The 19,345-nt window shown below is 38.3% G+C and overlaps 1 protein-coding gene across 1 annotated transcript in view; it reads left to right on the top strand.

Moving 5' to 3' along the window:
- HAPLN1 (hyaluronan and proteoglycan link protein 1) overlaps positions 1 to 19,345 on the top strand; it is a 78,949-nt gene that overhangs the window by 35,614 nt on the left and 23,990 nt on the right. The window contains exon 2 of the mRNA XM_065936625.1: positions 5,803 to 5,928. Coding sequence (XP_065792697.1) covers positions 5,829 to 5,928 — 100 coding nt within the window. The 5' untranslated portion in view covers positions 5,803 to 5,828. The remainder of the gene's footprint in view (positions 1 to 5,802; positions 5,929 to 19,345) is intronic.

Here is a 19,345-nt window from a genome sequence, read left to right as displayed (position 1 = left end):
CTCTGTCCATGGGGTTTCCTAGCAAGAATACTGGAGTGGGTTGCCATTTCCTTCTCCAGGATATCTTCCTGACTCAAGGATGAAACCCACATCTCCTGCTTGGCAGGCAGATTCTTGACCGCTGAGCCGCTGGGGGAACAACCTGAGACGGTGGGAAAAGTTCCCTCCTCCTGACCGAGGACTTTCCCACCTTCTCAGGTCACCAGTGAAGCACGCCAAGGAAGTAGCACATTGATGACGCTTGAGTAGGAGGTCAACATGACGGCTGTGGCTGGACATCTAATTCAGGGCATCATAAATTCTTTTCTGCTTCTTTTGTAATTTGCACTTTCATAGAACAATGCAAGATGACAGAGCGGATGCTGTGTTCACTTGGAGTTTATACAGGCTAACTCCCTGAGGGGAAGTTGTTGTATAATTGAGCAAAGTTGTTTTTTTTTTTTTTTTTTCCCAGTCATGACTTCTCTTTTGAGCATTGGGTATATTCCAAGCAGTTCTGCATTCTGCTCCATTGTGTGCTATAAATCCTGAGGCTTAGGTAATAGCCCAGTGGTTCCTCCACACACTGAACAATTCAAATACATTAATAGTCTGAGTTCTTTCGCCATCATTTGGGTCAGTGGTCTGACTTCTGAATTTAACACATCTGCAGAGTCAAAAGAGAAGACAAAGCCAATCAAAAACAACACAACAAGTGATGAGCTAGTGTAAGGCTGTCATTAAAAATATATTGCTAAATAAGGATAAAATATGATCTTTAAAAAACCTAAAAGTTGTAATTCCATGAAATAAAGGCCATTCGAACAGTAAAAACGATAACAAAAAAAGTTACTTCAGAAAATAGCAATTTTTAAAAGTTGAATTAATTTAACCTAATGAAAAAAGCATACTTTTGCACTCCCTGTCTTTTCTTTTTTTCATTTCCCTGCACCACTGATCATTAATCCACCTCTAACTAGATCAGGCTTGATAGCAAGGAGGAGATTCAGTCTATTGTAGAATAATTCTGTCCAATGAGATTCTGTGGTTTGCCCAGTTTCTAGCAACCTTTGTATTGATTCTTATAATTTGTAAACTAAATTTCAAGTGCTAAATTGAAACCTGGTCAATTTCATGATGCCCTCAATGGAGGAACAAATCAACTCTTTAGCATCCTCTACATAATAACACATGATCTTTATAAACAGCATAGAAACTCCCTTCTTAGCTCCTTTAGTCTTGGTAAGTGTTTCTCCCAGGTCCAGTTTTAAATTCACCCTTCTTATTGGCACAAAGGATAGTTCTGGGTGCCGGGCATGCAGTGAGGAAAGTATTCTGACTTTGGACATGCACATGTCTTGTGCCAACAGTGTTGTGATCAGTGCTATGCCTACAACCCAGTGAGAGAAGGCTAGGGAGAAGCACTCCAGCTTGTATGAAGCCTTGAAAGAGTTATGAGAGCTGCTGGCATTCCTCGGGGTACCAGGACACCCCCAGTGATGGTGGTGGATTGTGCAGGCTCTGGGGTCACACCAGACTGCCCAGATCCCCAGCTTCTCACTTGATATGATGGGGAATTTGCCACACTGACTCATTTCCAGAACTGTAAAATGTGTATACGAACAGATTGACTTCAATTTGGTTGTTCTGAGATACAACAGCTAAATGGGTGAAACTTCAAGGACAGTACCTAGCATGTACAGTCATCCTTAGGTGTCCTTGTCAGAACTGGTTCCAGGATGCCCTGTGGATACCAAAACTGACAGATGTTCAAGTCTCTTATATAAAGTGAAGCGGTATTTGCATATAATCTAGGCCCTGCTGCTGCTGCTAAGTTGCTTCAGTCATGTCCGACTCTGTGTGATCCCATAGATGGCAGCTCACCAGGCTCCCCTGTCCCTGGGATTCTCCAGGCAAGAACACTGGAGTGGGTTGCCATTTCCTTCTCCAATGCATGAAAATGAAAAGTGAAAGTGAAGTCGCTCAGTTGTGTCCGACTCTTAGTGACCCCATGGGCTGTAGCCTACCAGGCTCCTCCATCTATGGGATTTTCTAGGCTAGAGTACTGGAGTGGGGTGCCATTGCCTTCTCCGAATCTAAGCACATCCTCCCCTAATTTTAAAATCTCTAGATTACTTATAATACCTAATACAATGTAAAGGCTACAAAAATAGTTGAAATTAAAGTTCTCCTTTTCAGTACTGTCTGGAATTTTTTCCCCAAATATATTTGTCCTGAGATTGGCTGAATCTGAGGATGTAGAAGCCACAGATATAGAGGGCCCACTGTAATAGTAGTTCAGGAAATATGTGGCATTACCTCTCAAGACACAGAAAATAGCATACATGCTTACCACTTGGTTTTATTTCTCCAGTATCTAATTAAATAATAATTTTAGCATAATAGGTATTTAAGAAATAGCAGTTGGCCACTTTGTTACTAGACTGTTAGTATTAGTTTCTCTCTGTGTCTATCAAACTATGAGGCATTTAAGCTGGGTAGATATCTTGCTTCTAAATAGTAGCTCAATTTTCACCAAAGCAGAGCTGCAAAATTACAGTCCTATGATGTCTGTGACTGTGAACACAGACATTTCCATAGGAACTCATCTTGAAGCTGGCTGCAGCATCATGGTTCCAAAGTTTGGTAGCCTGTAAAAGGAGGCCATCAGTGTGTGAGTTGCAGGTGAACTCAGAATGTTAATTCAAGGCCAACAATAACTGTTTGTATAAAAGTCCCCAAATTTTCTAAATTTTGCTCCTATAAAAAACTGAAAGATTTTATCCAAAAATATCTAGACACTCAGAGAAGACATCATTACAAACGCAAACAAGCAGGTCTTCCCTGAGCATCAGCACATAGAGAGCTGGCAGAGCCCGCGTCCTCACAAACCTCAGTCCAGTGTGCAATGCCTCGTGTGTACCTCTAGTTTGCTTAGACTTCTGAAGAGTGTGTCCCTAAAGCTTGCTTGTCTATTTTCATGTCTTTTGGTAAGACAGCTGTTATACCAGCAGAGTAACAATGATCATTTCTGCTTTCTCCTACCTGGACTGCATTAATGCCAATATGGGGTACTGGCAAGTATTCGCTGATATATGCACTTTATTCTAATCACAAATCACTGAAGATGTGAATGTCCTCACTGATTTTAATTAAAGATGGTGTGTATATATGAACACGTTTGTGTACCCACACATCTGTGTACCCACGCGTGAGCCACCATGGCAGTGCTCATGGCACCAGCAGGGTATTGTAAACGAGGCAGAGCAGAAGTAGGCTAAGGAAAGTGCCATCTGACTGCTCATACTTCAGTCTTGGGGGAAAAGTTTTATATTCACATAAAGCGCAAGTCAAAGGTTTAAGAGCATAGTAGGTTCAAGTAAAAGAGCCTAAATAAAAAAGGTAACAAAACAAATAAGTAGATTTCTCTTTCCGAAAAATAAGTGCAGTTCAAAGTAGGTGCTACTTTTGCCTGAAGCAAACACAAACATTGCTGCTTTCTTAGATATGTGACCTCCAGCAAGGTGACTGTGTCAGGGAAAATGGAAGCTTGCGTTTCACAGTATTACTGTAAAGACTGCATGCGCCAGGATTTGCACAGTGCTTAGGAGGGCACTTGGCAGATAACAGACATTCAATGAAAAGGAACTGCTGTTGTTATTATTATTTATCCCCAGCACTGTCTGTCCCACCCTCCCCCTGGGGATGTTTGCATTTTAAAACTGGGTCATTGGATAGTTAATATCATAACACACTGGAATGAATTCTTAGTGATATAATTTTAATACTATGATAGGGAATTAAAGGAGATAAATTTGTGTGTAATAAATCTTAGGAAATCAGCAAATCAGAATGACTTCTGTGGTAGGATGCATAACTGTGTATGTATGTGTGTGTTTTGAGAGGAGAGTATACAACTTTCTCTAAGTTATACTGTAGATGTTCAATTTAATGTGAAAGATAATATGGCAAATTCTCTGCCTCAGCTCATCTTGACCCTTCTTTGAATGTCTTTTTTAATGCTCACTTGTATATTTTTCTCATACCCTCTCTTCCACAACCCCCCCTCTCCTCTGATTCCCATGTCAAGCAAGAAAGCACAGTTCACCTCGTGTACCGGCTGGCCTACTATCTTATTTGTGTGTCTGTAATTGTGCCAATTATATTCCAAATTCTAAAAGGTCACCTTTATTATATATTTTCACCCAAAGCATTATTCTGGACTGAAAACAGGTCATATTTGTTAACAGTATTCCTATAGGCAAAAGTCAGTAGCTTCAAAAAAAAAAATCATTTCCCAAAAGCCTCAGAGGAACAAGCAAGTAAACTTCTGAAAATAAAATCAGTAAATCAGATAGAATTTTGAAGGCGACAGTTTTAGTTTCTTGGGAAAGTAAGTTTCTCAATTTGCTCATCCACTATCTTCTTTCTGTGACATAATAAAAAGAAAAGGGTTAGGGCAAACACTAGAGACTGAAGTCAGAGCATCATAACGATTTTGAGAGGAGGAAACAGAGAGGTACTGAGGTCCCAAGAGGGACCTGGGTGACGTCTGTGATTAGGGCATTAGGCTCTGGAGGAGAGGCTGGCCTGCAAAGACCTCCAGGAACAGACTCGGAGCTCTTTAATAAGTATTCCAGGGAGTCAGGCTTTCCTGGAAAAAACAAATTAGTGTGAGAAGCCAGTACTGTGCAATTTCAGTTTTAAAAATAGCCAAGTATTGTTAAGGCTGCTGTGTGCATGAGAGGAAAAGAAAGCCCTTCTTAATATCTGCCTCAGCTTCCACATTAAAACAGAGGAGCTACACTGAAATTCTTGCCTGGCAAATACTGCAAAGGTCATCTGGTGTGTATCACTTGGAATCATTTTTTGGTCCTTACAATGACAACGTTTTGGGGGGGGATTGTGTCCCTTTTTATCAAATTGGTCTTGAATGAGGATAGCCAGGCAACGGCTCTGCTGCTGTCACTCAGGACCAGAGCAGTGCCTGACCGTCTATTTCAGCTCTTCATTTGCCTAATTGCCCTGCGAGGTTGGCAGGGATGTTCCCTGCAGCCAAGGCTCTGCTGACTGCAGAGACCCTACCTGGCACTCCAAGTTGATGCGTCAGCATTTCAGGTAGAAATGAATGAAAAATCAATCAGGATGACTGCAGTGATAGCATGCACAATTCTAACCTCGTTTGTCTCTAATTTTCAATTATTCACCATAGACCCCAGCAGTGTTTAAGATGGTGAGTCTGTAACAAATGTGCTGCTTCTATTTAATCAGGCATTTTGTGTGTGTGTCCTCTTTTCTTTTTAGAACAAGCAAATCTAACCTGCTTAGAAAGCCATATGTAAAATGAATGATGATGTCAAGTTTCATGCAAATATTCTTTGTTTGCCTTGGCTTAATATTCAGTTACAAATTAAACTGGGTGATAAATATTCATATGTAACTATATCAAATTGTTTTATTAACTTGTACTTCAAATTCAGAGGTTTAAATGTTTTTTTAAGTCTTTATATTTTTATCATATCTCTTTTAACTTGCTATAACTCTCTATGTCAAAACTATACTGTTCTAAATAAATTTCTAGATTCACAACTCTGTAAAGATAGAGTTAAACACTGTTTGGACTCTGACTACATAAGGGAAACTGGAATTGTTCAAAGCTGCAGTCTTCAGCTTCCAAAGACAGCTACAGTAACTTTCTGAGCAGATTGGGTTAAATAATTTTACAGACCCATTCTAGGATGATAAGGCAGTAAAAGTTGTGCAGTGCAACACTCCAAAGGGTTCCAAATCTCACAAGCTTCTTTGTATGTGATGCTCTCACAGTGAAGAAGATTATTTGGGCTACAAAGATGAAGAGTCTACTTCTTCTGGTGCTGATTTCAATCTGCTGGGCTGATCATCATCCAGACAACTATACTGTAGATCATGACAGAGTTATTCATATCCAAGGTAAGAAAATGCACCTTCTCTTGTGAAAGTTAAATCCATTTCAAGTTACTTAGAAATGTTAAGTGATTTCTTAACATTTACGTTAGTGCTTCTCAATTTTAGTTCTGCTGCATTGACTTTTTCTTTTCCTTTCTGCTAATTGGTGAACATGCTCCCTGGCTTTTGAATGCTATTGCATTACAGTAGAGCTAAGAATCAGGGACAATTAAAGTGGATTGGCTTAAGAATATCCAACTGCAGGGAGCTGATGCAATTGTTCAAGGCTTTTCAGTTGCTATCTTCTAAGTAGAATGCAGGGTAGAAAGTTCATTTAAAGACAGGGCAAAAGCAGGGAAATAGGAAGTAAAACTTACACGTAAGGTCATTCTGTTCGAGTCATCAAGAAAAACAACATGAACATGAGTCAGACAAGCTAAGTTTCAGGAAAAAGAACTTACCCCATTAAAATCTCCTTCGGTAAAGCTTTAGTTTCCACAGAGCAATGTTTTCCCTGCATGTTTCTTTGCAGCTCAGCTGAATCCTAAGCCTGGGAGCTGTAGCAAGATTTGAGGCTGCAGTACAATGCAGCTATTTCCTCAGTCCCAGCTTCAGATGAGGGACATCCCGCATTAAGAAAGCTAAGAGACTTATGCAATAAGAAAAAGATAGTTCCAAAGGAGCTGGAGCTTCTCTCTTTGCCCTTGCATGCTGAATATTTAAAATAAGAATTACAGAATTTAACAGTTTAAACATATGATGATAAGAATTTTAGATGAAGTCAGTTTGGGGACCAGAAGCATTATAAGTTTGCCAAGAGAAATAAAACATTGAGAAGATATAACTCAATGTCTTCAAGGTCAAAAGAGCAGTCTGAGAAAATTGCATCCACTGTTGAAAAGTATGACTTGTGAAGGTCAAATGATAGTGTAGGTCTGGCTAGAAGTATTTTTCTGTATGTATTATGACTACTCAAATAGAGCTCTGAATTTGACAATGTCTAGTTATTTTAGACAGTCCTCTTTCAGACCTCTATGTTTCTTGTTTCTAACAGCTTTACATTTTTCACTATTGGACCATAAAAAGGAATTATATAATCACAAATTTTACTATGCAAGCTGCTGACTCAGCTATTTTCTTTACTGTATAAAAGCAGAATCAAGGCTGTTTCCCAGAGACTTAAGATATTTACACATAGAGATTTCTGATGAAGGATCATCCTTTTAATGTCAAGTCAAAGTCAATTCGGTCAGCGTATAATACCTAATAATTGTTAACAATGGTTTTAAATCTCATGGAGAATAATAAAGTTTAGCAATGGTTTTAAGTTATTACTAGACTAGATACCTGTTATATTATTAACTATGTATAAATCATAAAGTCTAAATTTCATGCAGAGTATAAAAATATTTTAAAGTATATTAGCATTTTAAAAGTTATTCCTGAAGGAAGCCTATAAGTCAGATTAAAGTTTTCTCATCAAGAAAAACTTCTGTTGCTCCAGTCTTTCCATTCCCATATACTCTCTTGAAATTTAGTACAAAAGAATTGCTGTCACAAGGTATCAAAATTACCCAGATTATTTGCCTGCACTATCCAATTTTTTCAAAAATGACTTGCTAGTCCATTTCATTTTAATTGTAAATTAATGTTCTTAGAAAGTTGCCCTGAGCTTTCAAGTAATAAAACTACAATTTGCTTGAGGAAGTTAATACTGAAATATGATTTGGGTTGATATTGTCATGCTATGTCCATAGTTGAAATTTATTTTAAAATTGCTCCAATTATTTGTTCTCATTAGTTTCTATTCAATAAAAGTTTTTCTTTTATCTTTATTATAGCATTCAGATTGAACTTTCATGTTCTCACCCTTCAGAGAAACACTTCCAAATATCTGCCATAATTTCAGGCATCTTTTATAACACAAAAATAAACTCATAGCACAGCAGGTAATCACTAAAGCAGACATCTTTCATTACTCACTTGAAATACTGGATTATTTTGTCACATTTAAAACTTTTATTTATCAAACATGGCCCAGAAGGAATTTAAGGGGGCTGAAACTTTCATAAAATTTTATAAGAATTTTGCAATCAAATCATTAAATTAGTAATCTGAATCTCAAAGTCCTGAATCATACTGATAAGCAGTAAAAGCTTCTCTCAGTAATAGAAAATTATTCAAAATTCATTTTACTGCAAAAACACCTTTTCTGTCTCTCATTTTCCATTAATTTAAAAAATTTTTGTACTGTTAAGTTCCCCAGGCACATCACCCTCAAATTCATCTTGGCTGCCTTGATAAAGATGCTGAACACTTTGTTAGCATGTTCTTAATTTTTATGCATAAGAGTTACCTAATTATTTTTTCTGAAGATTTCTTCCTTATGTAGCTATGGGAAATTCTATAGATATATATGCAAAAAAAATTTTAATCTGGTTTTTAAAGAAAATCAGAATACCAGGGGGGAAAATGGCAAGTATAGATTCCTAAACAAAGAGTTTCTATTAAGAAGCATCTTTTTTAGTGATGAAAAAGGAAATTGTGCCAGTTTTCCATGGAGAAAGGTATAGTTTTAGATGAAATTGCACTTGTACTAACTCACTTCCTTTAATTTTTATTGAATCAGTTTGATTACAAATTTGATTACAAATTGATTCAATAAATATGAGAAAGCAAACTACTTGTCCATGGGTTGTGCTAAAAGCCTATAATCAATTTATTCACTTATATATCATATACTGTTGGCAGTATGGGGATAGTAATTTCCTCAAATACTTCTACAGAAAGAGATGGCTACTGTTAATATTGTCTCTATAACAATCTCAACTAATGGATTATATTCCTCATTTCATGATGTGCCTAGTCAAACAATATCTAAATCCTTTGAAACTTGAGTTCATTAGGAAGAATTTTATATGGAGTATTAAATCTCACAAAAGTACAATTTTTAAAATATTTAGATCTGGTCTAAAAATTCTTTGTAGACTTTCAATTACCAGTAGAAGTTCAGAGATAATGAATATACTTTATAAAATACAATTTTTAAGAAAACACTTATATAGACAGCAGAGAAATTTTATGACCGTTTGCTATTAACCAAAATAGTTATACTGAATATGTAATTGCCTGTTCTTATCCATATCAGTGATCTAGCGACTCCTGCCTCTGGTATTTCAGATGCAGGCCTTCTGACCACCAGTTTAAGACTTTTTCCCCTATTGCCAGTTTAAGATTTTTTCCGCTAATGCCAATTTCTGGCTTTAGATCTTGGGCAATTCACTTAATCTCTTTCAGTCTCTGTTATCTCATCTATAAAACCGGACATAGTCACTGTTTATTCCATAAAGCTTTATGATAATTAAATTAGATAATATATGGGAAAGTGCTTAGTACCCAGCATACACTAAGCTCCCAGTAGATGAAAGTTGTTACTGCCACGTTGATTATTTCTTTACTGTTATGGGGAAAAAAATGATTTTTAAATAAAAAAGGAACACAAAAACTGGTGGGAAAAGCTCTTGCTTTTCAAATTCATTTGCTAGCAGTAAGAACAATATCTTACTTTAGTTCTAATGAAATAAACATTTTATAAGTAGCCTTCTTTGCCCTTTTAAAATTGTTCTATTTTAAGATTTCCCCAATGGTATTGAATATTATATGATCACTTTTACTTTCCTTGTAGAAACTGAATTTTTCCAAACTTAAGTAATATTCCCCTAAATATACGTATCAGGCAAACACAACTAGGCTCCTTTAAGTTTTTTAAAAGAATAAGAGGAAATCTTGGAGATGAAAGCAGTCCCCTTCTTTATAATGTGCCCAAGTGTGTGCTCAGTCATGTCCAACTCTGCGACCCTATGGACTGTAGCCCATCAGGCTTCTCTGGAACTTTCCAGGCCAGAATACTGGATTGGGTTGCCATTTCCTACTCCAGGGGATTTTCCTGACCCAGGGATTGAACCTGTGTCTTGCGTCTCCTGCATTAGCAGATAGATTCTTTACCACTGTGATACCCTTTGTTAAGTGAAATTTATGGTCACTTATCTCAAGAGATAACGCAATTCGATTTTTTAAAGAAAGAGTTGTCAGAAGTTCATCTCTCTGTGAGCAGAAAAATTAATGCAGATCTAGAATCCCTTGCAGAAGTGGACACTCCCCACTCAAGGTGGCTGTTTCCTCCTTCTTGTGTCCCAAACCACTCTTCCATCCCAGCTTAGCGTTAGACTGTCAGCTTTGTCACACTCCAGCTAGACAGTAGTGCCTGGCACATAGTAGGTGTTGAATATATGTGATATATACATGAATGACTGTAATGAGATACTTCTAAATTGCCACTATCATAACAAGCACCTCTTAAGTCCTGTAGCATCCATGGCATTTAGCAACACATGACACGTTGTGTGGGCCTAGTGTACATTAACTGGATCACAGCTTTCATTCTGTAATGTTGGCATAAAGTAAATCATAGTGTACAGAATTTAAGAACTTAAAAGGACTTTAATATAGATCATCGAGGTCAATATCCCATTGTACAAATGAGGAAATCAAGACCCAGAGCTTAAATGTTGCTTGGCCCAGGTTGCATGACTGATGAAGAACAATTTCCCTTGCTAACCTCCTGTCCTTCCTCAAATTTAGGATCACTTTTCACCTTCTTAATGAACTCACCCTGCCTACCATGTTCTACCCTCCTCTGGTATCCCAATTTACCTCTGATCTCCTTTTCCTTTTCTCTCTAGTCTTGGATGTCTATTTACTTATTTTTACGTAATTGTGTCCATCTCTGCCACAAGAACATAAATCAGCTCCACGAGGGAAGGAATCTTTGTCCAGTGCATCCCTGTCACCTAGATTAATACTACTGGGCACGTAGTAGGTGATCAATATGCTTGTTGAATAAATTCAGGACTAAAATCCAGGAACTTTTCCTAATCAAGCCCAAGTCAGTCTTTGCAAATTGCAGGGAAATTTTAGTTTGTAGAATGAGAGGCAGCAGATAAGGGGATTCTGAGTTTCGGTAGCAAATTTTGTTTGGTCGCTTTCATGGCTCCCACACTGCACATAACATCTTACTTCCAGGAGAATCAACCAGAGGCGTGATGCAGCAATCCTCCTAATGTGGGCATGAAACTTTGAAGAATATTTGATTTACGTGTGGTCACTGCAATGTTATCATGTTCTTTATGTAATATCTGCAGAGTCAAGATCTGGTGGTGCAGAAAGGATCAAAAGTGAATTTAATAATGTATGATCATAAACTATATACAGAGCCAGAGTTTAGTGGGAGAACTAGATATGTGTTCTCTCTTTCACTTAAAACTTGTTTGGACTCAGACTATATGAGTCTGTTATTAAAAGTTAAATTTCTTTTTCTCTTTTTGAGGTATCATATACTATTTTTATATACTATTTATAGCTACAAATGCAAAATCCATGAATGTCAACTACATTTTCCAAATTGCATTTAGCTAAATACATACACTATTAATAATATTATCTAGAAATTATTAGCTAAAAAATATCAGAGAATTTCATCATGAAACTATAAAAATTAGCAACAACCTAATTCTAAAATCTCTTCTTAGTTTACTTTAGGATGTAAGATCAAATATACTAATAAGAACTTACTACATTAAACACAGGCTTATCATTTGATCAAAATAAGAATATCACCATATATATAATAAATAAATACAAAAGAATGAAAATGTATATATAGGTATATATACATATATATTTGCAAAATACTGCACAAATACACATATACTCTTCTTCCGCCTGCTATATAACACAATACCATTTCTGGGTGGCTTGTAAACAATAGAAATTTATTTCTCACAGTTTTAGAGGCTGGGAAGTCCAAAATTATGATGCTGGCACGTTTGATGTCTGGTGAAAGTTGGCTTCCTAGTTTAGCATGGCCATGGCCATCTTTTTTTCTGTGTCCTCACCTGGCAGAAGAGGACAAGGGACCTATCCTGGGCCTCTTTTATAAAGGTACTAATTCTATTCATGAGGGCTCCACCCTCACAACCTAATCACCTCCAAAGGCCCCACCTACAAATATCATCACATTGGGAAACAGGCTGCAATATATATGAATTGGGGGAGAGCAGGGCGGGGGTGGGGGCACAAATGTTCAGTCTACAGCAAGCACCTAAATAGGCAATGGGAATAGAATGATGATCAGAACACACAATCTGTCTTCAACAAGTTTATGGTCTAGAGAAAGGCAGACATCACTATGAATATAGAACTATTGACTGTGATAACTGCCATTCAACTAAGCAAAAACTATAGGTTGGTTGTAGGTTGATATATACTTTTGATAAATCCTTTAATCTATATTCAGAAATATATATGTATATTTTCATGCCAACTTTGCCTCTGCTAGCCCATGGCCCAGTCTTCTTCACATTTGTGTGTCTTTTGAAATAATTTACTCATTTGGGCATTTGTTAAATATTGGCCCTCTTTGTGCAAAACACTGGGTTATTTTCTGTAGGACAGACTGTCTCCCCAATGAGCTTAATGACAATATTATTAGAGCATCAAAGGTAATAAAAAACAATTAAAATAAGTGTTTGTAGATGTGGAAATATGAAGAAAAGAATAATTAGTTGCCAAACAAAAATATCTTATTATAAAACTGTAATCATACTTTTTAAACCCATAAAATACATTTTAAGAATATTTCTAATCCTGTTACTAAGTAACCTAAAAGTCTGAATTCTGTGTTATTTATAAAGCATCTATTAAAACAATGAATTTTGGAATATTTCCGGGTATAAAAACCTATATTTAATATTTTCAGGTAGCAGCAAATTCACACTAAAACAGTCATTGTTTTCTCTGTTCCATTCTGGGGGCTGAAATTGACAAATTATGTGGGAAGTCAATGATTATTTGGAAACTTTCCTAAAGCTTTTTTTCTTTTTCCCCAGAAAAAGTCAATTAAATAGAGAAGCGTTTTTCTTTCTTTCTTTTTTTTTTTTGAGAAGCGTTTTTCTTTGGTTGTAACTTGTACTAACCTATAACTTAGTGGTTAATGTTAGAGTAATTTCAACATGCTATGCTTCTGACTTTCTCTGTTTCTCTGACTTGTTAGCAGGGGCTATCAAGAAAAAATAGATTTAGATTTCTCTGTTTTGGTTCTTTATTTTGAATATAAAATGGAAACTACTTTTTTCAGAATGTACTTTGGAATACAAAAATCTATCAAAATGCTAAGAAGTTAAGAATATTTAATTAAGAGATATAAAAGTGAAAATATCTGATGGGGGGAATCTTTATGATATGAGCATTTTTATTTCAAAATGAAGACAGTGAAAGCACAAGAAATATAAAAGTTCTATACAAATCACTCAAAAACATTTTGTGTATTTGGTATTGCTACAGTGTGGTATGTGCATGCATGCTTAGTGGTGTCCAACTCTTTGGCACCCCATGAACTGTAGCCTGACAGATTCCTCTGTCTATGGGATTTCTGAGACAAGAATACTAGAATGGGTTGACAGTTCCTTCTCCAGGGGAATCTCCCTGACCAAAGGATCAAACCCACATCTCCTACACTGGCATCTGAGTTCTTTACCACTGCCCCACCTGAAAAGCCAATGGGGTAGTGGCACTAAATGCACATGTTCTCAAAAATAATTATCAAATCACCAGTACAAACTGGAGCCATTTTAATCTTGTTTTAACTAAACATGTTGGTTGTTAACTTCAGTGCTTACTTGGAGACTAATTGCCACATGTATAAGATCCAAGTAGTATGTTTTTACATATTAGAGGATGGTGCTGTGAAGTGTGCTAAACAACAGTGAGTTAAACAAGAATTTTACCTACCTTTTCCAAACACTGACCACTCAAGTAAGACAAGGACATTAAGGATAAAAACACAGAAAGACCATAGTCCATCGAGAACAAAATTAAAGAGCAAGTTAGAACTGAGAGCATTTACTCCAGTAAAGTGTTCAGATGGGGTGAAGGAGATGGAAAGAAAGAAGAGTCCTATCTTATTTCTAAAGAATCATAAATTTTAAATATCAATAGAAACATCATTGAAAACATATCCTTGAAGTGAGGAGATTTCCATTTCTAGAGGCTTCTGTTCATAATGGTGTTGTTTGCCTGCTTGATTTTGAGCAAGGGGCTGATGTACTATGATTCCCATGTACAAAAGACCAGGTGGATACTGGATTATGATGGGCGAAGAGTAAAAGTGAGGAGACATTTAGAAGGGTCTTGAGAAGTCATGGTGGTGTGAACCAGGATGGGAACAGTGGAGATGGATGGAGATCAGCCAGTTTGGGGGTGGGGGGGAGAAGAAGACATAGAAATTAAGAGATTAGGGAAAGGAATGGGGCACATCAAATACACCTTCTATATTTTGACTTGAACAAATGGATGGATGATGTAGGCATAAAATGAGTTGAGGAAGACTGGGAGAAGAACAAGTTTGGACAGGAGAGGAGGACTCAAGTTATCTGTTTGGCATCCAATATATAACCAGCAAGTAGTTGGATTTACTATTTCAGAGCTCAGGGAAAAGTACACTGGTAGAAAGCTTTGGGATCACCAGTACATAAATATGTATAACCATAGGATTAGGCAAGATCACCTGAAAAAGGGGGAAATGCAGGCAGAGACAAGGAGATTGCCCTGGTCTGAAGTTTGGAAACCCTCAGCATCAAGTGGGGCAGGGAGGTGGGTGAAGGAAGTTACAAAGGTCACATATTCACCTCTGAGTATAAATCCTGATCACTGATGTGTGGTCATTTCCCCCCCATGTACCTTTAAAGGGAGGTGGGATGGGAGACCGGGATGGGGAATTCGTGTAACTCTATGGCTGATTCATATCAATGTATGACAAAACCCACTGAAAAATAAAAATTAAAAAAAAAAAAAATCTAAATGAATTGCAAGTGTTTAAAAGTAGAATAGGAGATATTTGTCTTAAAATGTGCATTTCTAGCATCTGCTGAAACATTGAAAGTCCTGCTGTTTTTCAGGCTGCATTCTCATTGGACATCAGTGGGACTAATACCCGCTCCCTTTAGCATGGAGCCTATCTGCCCAGCAATAGTACAGTCCCTTCCACTTTCTGTTATTTTCTGGACTGTGGTGCTCCCTTCACTTCTCTCAGTCTTGTCTACCCAGGCATCTGTGTTCCATTTACCTTTCATTTTGTTTCAGCACTAAACTTAATACTTGACACATTCAGTTCAGTTCAGTCAGTTCAGTCGCTCAGTCGCATCCAACTCTTTGTGACCCCATGAATTGGAGCACGCCAGGCCTCCCTGTCCATCACCAACTCCCAGAGTTTACTCAAACTCATGTCCATTGAGTTGGTGATACTATCCAGCCATCTCATCCTCTGTCATCCCCTTCTCCTGCCCCCAATCCATCCCAGCATCAGGGTCTTTTCCAATGAGTCAACTCTTGGCTTGAGGTGGCCAAAGTATTGGAGTTTCAGTTTCAGCATCAGTCCTTCCAATGAACACCCAGGACTGATCTCCTTTAGGATGGACTCGTTGGATCTCCTTGCAGTCCAAGGGACTCTCAAGAGTCTTCTCCAACACCACAGTTCAAAAGCATCAATTTTTTGGCGCTCAGCTTTCTTCACAGTCCAACTCTCATATCCATACATGACCACTGGAAAAACCATAGCCTTGACTCGATGGACCTTTGTTGGCAAAGTAATGTCTCTGCTTTTTAATATGCTGTCTAGGTTGGTCATAACTTTACTTCTGAGGAGTAAACGTCTTTTAATTTCATGGCTGCAATCACCATCTGCAGTTATTTTGGAGCCCCAAAAAATAAAGTCTGACACTGTTTCCACTATTTCCCCATCTATTTGCCATGAAGTGATGGGACCAGATGCCATGATCTTAGTTTTCTGAATGTTGGGCTTTAAGCCAACTTTTTCACTCTCCTCTTTCACTTTCATCAAGAGGCTTTTTAGTTCCTTTTCACTTTCTGCCATAAGGGTTGTGTCATCTGCATATCTGAGGTTATTGATATTTCTCCTGGCAATCTTGATTCCAGGGTGTGCTTCTTCCAGTCCGGCGTTTCTCATGACGTACTCTGCATATAAGTTAAATAAGCAGGGTGCCAATATACAGCCTTGACGTACTCCTTTTCCTATTTGGAACCAGTCTGTTGTTTCATGTCCAGTTCTAACTGTTGCTTCCTAACCTGCATATAGGTTTCTCAAGAGGCAGGTCAGGTGGTCTGGTATTCCCATCTCTTTCAGAATTTTCCACAGTTTATTGTGATCCACACAGTCAAAGGCTTTGGTATAGTCAATAGAGCAGAAATAAATGTTTTTCTGGAACTCTCCTGCTTTTTCGATGATCCAGCAGATGTTGGCAATTTTATCTCTGGTCCCTCTGCCTTTTCTAAAACCAGCTTGACCATCTGGAAGTTCACGGTTCACATATTGCTGAAGCCTGGCTTGGAGAATTTTAAGCATTACTTTACTAGCATGTGAGATGAGTGAAATTGTGTGATAGTTTGAGGATTCTTTGGGATTGCCCTTCTTTGGGATTGGAATGAAAACTGACCTTTTCCAGTCCTGTGGCCACTGCTGAGTTTTCCAAATTTGCGGGCATATTGCATGTAGTACTTTCACACCATCTTCTTTTAGGATTTGAAATAGCTCAACTGGAATTCCATCACCTCCACTAGCTTTGTTTTTAGTGATGCTTCCTAAGGCCCACTTGACTTCACATTCCAGGATGTCTGGCTCTAGGTGAGTGATCACACCATCGTGATTATCTGAATCGTGAAGATCTTTTTTGCACAGTTCTTCTGTGTATTCTTGCCACCTCTTCTTAATATATTCTGCTTCTGTTAGGTCCATACCATTTCTGTCCTTTATCAAACCCATCTTTGCATAAAATGTTCCTTTGATATCTTTAATTTTCTTGAAGAGATCTCTCGTCTTTCCCATTCTGTTGTTTTCCTCTATTTCTTTGCACTGATCACTGAGGAAGACTTTCTTATCTCTCCTTGCTATTCTTTGGAACTCTGCATTCAAATGGGATTATCTTTCCTTTTCTCCTTTGCTTTTTGCTTCTCTTCTTTTCATAGCTATTTAATAAGGCCTCCTCAGACAACCATTTTGCCTTTTTGCATTTCTTTTCCATGGGGATGGTCTTGATTCCTGTCTCCTTTACAATGTCACAAACCTCCATCCATAGTTCATCAGGCACTCTATCAGATCTAGTCCCTTAAATCTATTTCTCACTTCCACTGTATAGTCATAAGGGATTTGATTTAGGTCATACCTGAATGGTCTAGTGGTTTTCCCTACTTTCTTCAGTTTAAGTCTGAATTTGGCAGTAAGGAGTTCATGATCTGAGCCAGTCAGCTCGCGGTCTTGTTTTTGCCGACTGTATAGAGCTTCTCCATCTTCGGCTGCAAAGAATATAATCAATCTGATTTTGGTGTTGACCATCTGGTGATGTCCATGTGTAGAGTCTTCTCTTGTGTTGTTGGAAGAGGGTGTTTGCTATGACCAGTGCGTAATCTTGGCAAAACCCTATTAGCCTTTCCCCTGCTTCATTCTGTACTCCAAGGCGAAATTTGCCTGTTACTCCAGGTGTTTCTTGACTTCCTACTTTTGCACTCCAGTCCCCTATAATGAAAAGAACATCTTTTTTGGGTGTTAGTTCTAAAAGATCTTGTAGGTGTTCATAGAACTGTTCAACTTCAGCTTCTTCAGCATTACGGGTTGGGGCATAGGCTTGGATTACCGTGATATTGAATGGTTTGCCTTTGAAATGAACAGAGATTATTCTGTCATTTTGAGATTGCATCCAAGTACTGAATTTTGGACCCTTTTTTTGACCATGATGGCTACTCCATTTCTTCTAAGGGATTCCTGCCCACAGTAGTAGATATAATGGTCATCTGAGCTAAATTCACCTATTCCAGTCCATTTTAGTTTGATGATTCCTAGAATATCGACGTTCACTCTTGCCATCTCCTGTTTGACCACTTCCAATTTGCCTTGACTCATGGATCTAACATTCCAGATTCCTATGCAACATTGCTCTTTACAGCATCAGACCTTGCTTCTATCACTAGTCACATCCACAACTGGGTATTGTTTTTGCTTTGGCTCCATCCCTTCATTCTTTCTGGAGTAATTTCTCCACTGATCATCAGTAGCATATTGAGCACCTACCTACCTGGGGAGTTTCTCTTTCAGTATCCTATCATTTTACCTTTTCATACTGTTCATGGGGTTCTCAAGGCAAGAATACTGAAGTGGTTTGCCATTCCCTTCTCCAGTGGGCCACATTCTGTCAGACCTCTCCACCATGACCCAACCATCTTGGGTGGACCTGCACGGCATGACTTAGTATCACCGAGTTAGACAAGGCTGTGGTCCTGTGATCAGATTGGCTAATTTTCTGTGATAATGGTTTCAGTCTGTCTGCCCTCTGATGCCCTCTCGCAAGACCTACTGTCTTACTTGGGTTTCTCCTACCTTGGACGTGGGGTATCTCTTCACGGCTGCTCCAGCAAAGCGCAGCCGCTGCTCCTTACCTTGGACGAGGAGTATCTCCTCAGGGCCCCCTCTCCTGACCTTGAACGTGGGGTAGCTCCTCTCGGCCCTCCTGCACCCGCGCAGCCGCCACTCCTTGGATGTAGGGGTAGCTCCTCTCGGCCGCCGCCCCTAACCTCGGATGTGGGGTAGCTCCTCTCAGCCGCTCCTGCGCCGTCGCAGCCTGGCGCTCTCGGTCACCGACCCTGACCTTGGCGAGGGGTAGCTCCTCAGGGCCACGCTTCTGCTTGATCCGTCCCAACCGGCGCACTTCTTGACACATTATAGCCTGTTAATTCATGATCATTGATTAAGTAAAGAATCAACAGTTCCCTTTTGCCTCCAGAACTGACTCTGGACAGTATTATCCTGAAGCTTTTCACACTAAATGAAGACAGTAACTATAGCAATGTAGAGAACCAACACTGACCTCTCTGCAAATTATGGGTAACTTGACCTTATATTTCACCACAAAAATGGAAGCAGTCTGAGCAGAGACAAGTAGGTTTGGGCCCTTTACCACATGAAGACGTGTTTCTAATAATTAGGGACCATGGTTAATTACAGCCTAGTGAAGAAGAATGACTCATGTTAATGTTTCAGTTTCTCCATACCCTTTGAAATAAGCCTGTATTACAGTTAAAATCCTGGAAAGCAGGTTTCTTCAAAGATTGTAATTCACTGTTAATGAAACAATCAATTTTATTTTCTTATAACATATTTCTTAATTTCTCTAGGTGATAACTCAATTTGTTTTTTTTTTTTCTCAATTTGGTTTTATTCTGTCTCAAATAATGGAAATCAAATGCTATTTCATTATCCATAAATCATTGATAACAGGATAAAATTAAATTCTGAAAATTATTAACTAATGCAAACACC

The sequence above is a fragment of the Muntiacus reevesi genome, chromosome 1 (assembly GCF_963930625.1).
Source record: "Muntiacus reevesi chromosome 1, mMunRee1.1, whole genome shotgun sequence".
Classification (NCBI taxonomy): Eukaryota; Metazoa; Chordata; class Mammalia; order Artiodactyla; family Cervidae; genus Muntiacus; species Muntiacus reevesi.
Note: the sequence above shows the minus strand (reverse complement) of the source record. Positions and strands in the feature narration are given on the sequence as shown.